At 35.0% G+C, this 4,817-nt stretch overlaps 1 protein-coding gene across 1 annotated transcript; it reads right to left on the minus strand.

Annotated features, from left to right (window-relative positions):
- Positions 1-1,126: 1,126 nt before the first annotated feature.
- LOC109206470 (PXMP2/4 family protein 4-like) lies at positions 1,127-3,056 on the minus strand. Its single transcript, XM_019369290.1, has 4 exons — positions 2,715-3,056; positions 2,015-2,243; positions 1,679-1,803; positions 1,127-1,575 (listed from the first exon to the last, which is right to left on the minus strand). Exons 1-4 carry the CDS (start codon positions 3,054-3,056, stop codon positions 1,492-1,494), a joined length of 780 nt encoding a protein of 259 aa, XP_019224835.1. The 3' UTR covers positions 1,127-1,491.
- Positions 3,057-4,817: the final 1,761 nt, after the last annotated feature.

Here is a 4,817-nt window from a genome sequence, read left to right on the forward strand (position 1 = left end):
ATCAATCTGTTATATCCATTTTGTTTCGTTCTGTTAAAGAGACACATAAGCATGACAATAGATGCGTCTCCAAAATTTAAACTATATGGGTTCAACCTTTATATTATTAGCATTAAATTCGCTCTATCTTTAATGTTGTTATGCGTTCATATCTACTATAAATTTATACTTTACGTCGAAAGTTTTAAATTCAGATGAATTCGGGAAGGCGGGATCCGTCCCTAATGACAGAAATTATAAAGTTGGTGCATGGAGGATAATAGGAGAGGAATGAGAACTGACCATTTTTACGAATGCGAAGACGTCTAGAAACTTTGGTCCAAACTTTGCGCATAGGAACCATCATTTTGTCCAACAACTCCATCACCATTTATTCTGATGATTATTCGAACAAAAACAAAGTTCCAAACGTTTAGCTCACGAAACAAATGAAGCAAAATTTTCCTTTTCCTTTTACAGAATTTGTTTATGTGGGAATGTAAAAGGAGAAACAGAGATCCGAAAAAAAGCAAAATACAAACCGAACTCTCTCTCCTCTCTATCAATTTCTCAAGAAGAGAAGGAGATGGAAACGGGATGTTTGTTGCAGAAATAAGTAAATAACATTTGGTGGTTATAAGTAGAAAAACAACATTTTACACGTGGCAGGTCCGACCCGGTTCACAACCAATGACCGTCTTGTGACATAAAAAATGTCGGCGTTCTAGATTTTTTATTGCTACATGGGACACAGTCTACGGGTTGTTTTTAATTAGATTTCGTGTATTAGCATGCTGACATTAACTATTGAAAGATAAAATTTCTCTTTTAAAGTAACAAATTCATGTATGACAATCCACTATTATTAATCACCGTGAAAGAATTACTTCATTATTAATCACACCATATAAACTTTTTTGCATTTTAATTCCCGACCGCACCAAACGACTCCGAAGAAAATTTCTACCAATAATCTTGTACAGTAATATTATTGTCATTCAATCAATCAGTTGTATCTCAATGACAATCCGCCTTCTTTTCTTATGCGACAAATGTTCTTTTCTTATGCGATCAACCAAACATTACATTATCTTACATAGAAATTTATATTGTGATTAATTTATCTAATACCACAATCAAACTACCCCACAGGAAAATTCCGTTGGTTCATCGATAAGCGAATTATTAATAAATAAAATCAACTTGCTTCTCAAATATATTTTCTATATAACTTTTTCTTCACATAATTATCAAGGAGTAAGAAAAGCTGAACTTAGCAGTAAACGCCTGAAATTTCAATATCATGCACTACTAGCTTGAATTGTGACATCTTGATCACGGAGATGTCCGATATTGGGAAGAGCGACATCTTTTGGCCTAATCTAAATGGTAAAAAATGGCTAGGTAGCTTGTAAAATGTCCGGCATTGTTAATCTCTCAGCTGATTGATTTAATTTTCTTTTGATTCTATCCTTGAAAATATATTGAAACATCCAGCGTGAGGGGTGCAAATTAATCAGAAGCAGCTTTCTTCAAACTTGCAACGTACGTCAAATATATAGTCCACGCATAGGAAAATGAACTATTAATCAACGGCTGCCAAAGAACATTACCAAATTATTAGACTGATATACAAGGAGTTGAAGTGAGCATTTTTGTAATGAAGCAAAGACTATGATTATGAAATGTGAATATATACCTGCAAATGGACAGGGATTACTTTATATGTCAAGAAATCACACATTGGCCAGTACATAAGTCCCTTAATCATTGTTGGCAGCAGGTCGCGCTTCAACCTTGCAGCGATTTCTTCTCCATTCTCACCTGAACATTACCAACATTAGAACATGTTGAAAGAAATGAGATCGCAAGTCAAAAAGAAAGGACAACCATCATCTTTTATGGTATTGAGTTCTATCGTTGCACTACATATGCAGTGGTTCACAGTATCATACACTAATCAAGAGAATAACATAATTGGATAACTATTAGAAGAGTAAGAATTATACAGAAACCAAACGAAAGAGATGTGTACCTTGTAGAGCGGCATTGAAAGAGAAGAAAGCAGAATTAATGAGAGGCCCATAAGCAAACTGTCCTATCAACAATTTCTTCAAGGTCGAAACTACATCTCTCTTTGGTAATACCCTTCCCATATAGTTAAACCAGAGATGTTGTGCTGTTCCTAAGATGATCAATCCAAAACTAGCCATACGTAGAGTCCTTACTATATCTAGAGAATCCGAAGGCCACATCGTAATCACCTGACCAATATAAATCCCATCATTATACCACCAAAAAACATTCAAACTTTACTCAAATTTTAAAATCTCCGATCAAATCAAAGCAGTAAAATCATGTACATAACAACTACGACTATGACACAATTTTGAACTTGTTAGGATCGGGTATAAAGGTGGATGTACTGTATAGTTTCAAATATTAACTGAACCTATTATTTTTGACAGTACGCATAATATATACTATGTGAAAATTACTAAACCTTCAACAAATATTAAGTTCTAAACCCACAATTGTGAAAGTGCAAAGGCACGCTTTAATGGTGACTAGTGAGAACATAAATATTCAACCTATCAAATTTTAATATCGAATACATCTCTGACAGGGTATGATCATCTATTCATCTAGCTATATTAATTCCGCTCTATTTGGACCTGTTACATGCCAAACACAAATTTTTAAAAAAATCACAGAATTGAGGAAAACAAGATTACCTGAGAAGTAACATCGGCAGCAGCATATATAATAGCAGAAGAAATAGATTTGGTGATGATTGGACGAGACTCAAGAGCTCCCATATACCATGCCAAGAATCCCATCTTGGTATTTGCACATTCAGAAGATGAAACTGATTTACGAAGAAAAGTTGGAAATGAAAGAAAATGAGTTTTAGGTACTTTAGTTGCAGCAGTGTTCATTGATCGAGCAGAGTAAGCTCTGCATTGTTGATAGTGAGAAGCAAATTGAGAACCAGAAATTGGATTGGAAGAGAATCGAAACTTTGAGTGATGAACTATGCTGTGTTTGGCTAGCTTGGCTAGTAAATCGATACCCATTTTTTTGGTCTTAATTCAGAAGGTTCTGTTTTCTGCTTTTTCCTAGTCTTATGGAAAAGGTTATATAGACTTTTGGGGAGGAACCAAAAATGGCGGGGATCTGCTTTTTAAGGATGCTGGAAAAGAGGACTTGGATTGTTATGATTGGCCCTATAAGATTGTTATGAATTCACTCAAAAGAAATTAAGGCAGTCGGCAAATTTTTTGCTAGAGAAGGTCAACAAAACAAAAATCGAAACTAATTCTCACTCTTAAACCATAATACCCCAAGAAAGAAAGGTGAAGCAATTATACGTCCTGCCGTTGTCTAGTTAACCACCTATATTATCCACTAAAAAATTGGTTGGATAATGAACTTTTTAAAAACGGGTCAAATATGGATAAGAACTATATTATTCATTTAGAAAATGGTTAACCAATGGATAACCAATGGGTCTAACTATTACATTTGTAAAGCCTCAAATTGGGGTTTACTCAAGTTAAAGAAACTAAGAATTCTCTCAAAGGTGGTCATATGTAAAGAAGTCATAGATAATATGGTTACCCATATTATTCGCCGGTTAACCCATTTTTTATCTGTATTAGGTCAAATAATTTATCCGTTTTTTCATTACCCATTTTCAACCGAACATATCCGACTCAACCTGTCCGTTTGTGACTCCTACTATACTCTAGTTTACTCTCTCATCTCTTCATTTCACTTGGATCTTTTTCTGCTTTCTTCTTTGTCCCTCGGTGATTCGCCCCATTTATTTATCCTCGGTCTTTTTATCCACTTAATTGTATTTGCAAGACACAACAAATTCTTCTATTTTGGCCCAGCAAAAGCACAATTGTAATTCTTATATTCAATTTTGTCATTGACGTACTTTTGAGGTCGTTATAACTTCTTTCTTTTTCGAAGTAATCACCTTCTTAGCTAATTTTTTCTCATCTCTTTTTATCTCAACGACTCTCTTGTAATATTATTTTAATGACAAAATTACCTCCGCTAGCTCGTCATCAGACTTATATATAGTAATAAAGACCAATCAAATGTTCTAATTGTATACAGGTAAAACCGGGGTTAATGAGCACCCCGATTTTCCAGTGGGGCAAACAATGTAAGGACATAACTATTTGGAATCGGAATCAAAGCTGGGAACTTCTCGTACTAAGGCCCGAACGGAGTGCTCGCCACCGGTCCCGATAAGACAACATCCCCTGAACTCAGTATGAGCCCCATGACCTTGGAAAGCATTACAAAACGGTTGCACACGACTAACGAAGGATCGTGATATCCGCACCCAATCGGATATCACGGCGCGGATCTCGACCCTTATCGGCAGCAGATCAGTGATTAACAAAAAAAGAAGATTTTTACCTTTCTTTGAATTGTACTATGGGTGAAACTCTCCTACTATATAAAGGGGGTAATTTGTATTCAAGAAACACATTGTAATACGCATATCAAGGCAATACAAACTTATTTCTTTGCTTTCTAGCTATTGAAGAATTCTTATTTTGATCACTGTTCTTCATACACATTTCGCTTCGAATCAGGGGTCCAATCGAGGGCAGAAGTATTGTTAAGCTTAAATACGAGCCTGGACTTAACGTCACAACTGATTTGGTTATTTATTTTATCCTTAATTCATTTATCTAAACATTCTTGTTTACTTGTGTTGAATCAATCCACATATCCTTAAGACCGCGTATAAATTTAATTGTTGTTTATTTTAAGGGTAAACACTAACAATTATGGATAGGACATATTTCAAT

This window comes from Nicotiana attenuata, unplaced genomic scaffold (genome assembly GCF_001879085.1).
Source record: "Nicotiana attenuata strain UT unplaced genomic scaffold, NIATTr2, whole genome shotgun sequence".
In the NCBI taxonomy this organism is placed as follows: Eukaryota; Viridiplantae; Streptophyta; class Magnoliopsida; order Solanales; family Solanaceae; genus Nicotiana; species Nicotiana attenuata.

What these genes read in the sequence shown, in the direction of transcription:
- LOC109206470 (XM_019369290.1), bottom strand. Translation starts at nt 3,056, where the DNA reads ATGGGTATCGATTTACTAGCCAAGCTAGCCAAACACAGCATAGTTCAT. An exon ending in CTGCCGATGTTACTTCTCAG is followed by an intron (nt 2,244 to 2,714) that starts GTAATCTTGTTT and finishes TATATTGGTCAG; the next exon opens with GTGATTACGATGTGGCCTTC. An exon ending in TTTCAATGCCGCTCTACAAG is followed by an intron (nt 1,804 to 2,014) that starts GTACACATCTCT and finishes GGTAATGTTCAG; the next exon opens with GTGAGAATGGAGAAGAAATC.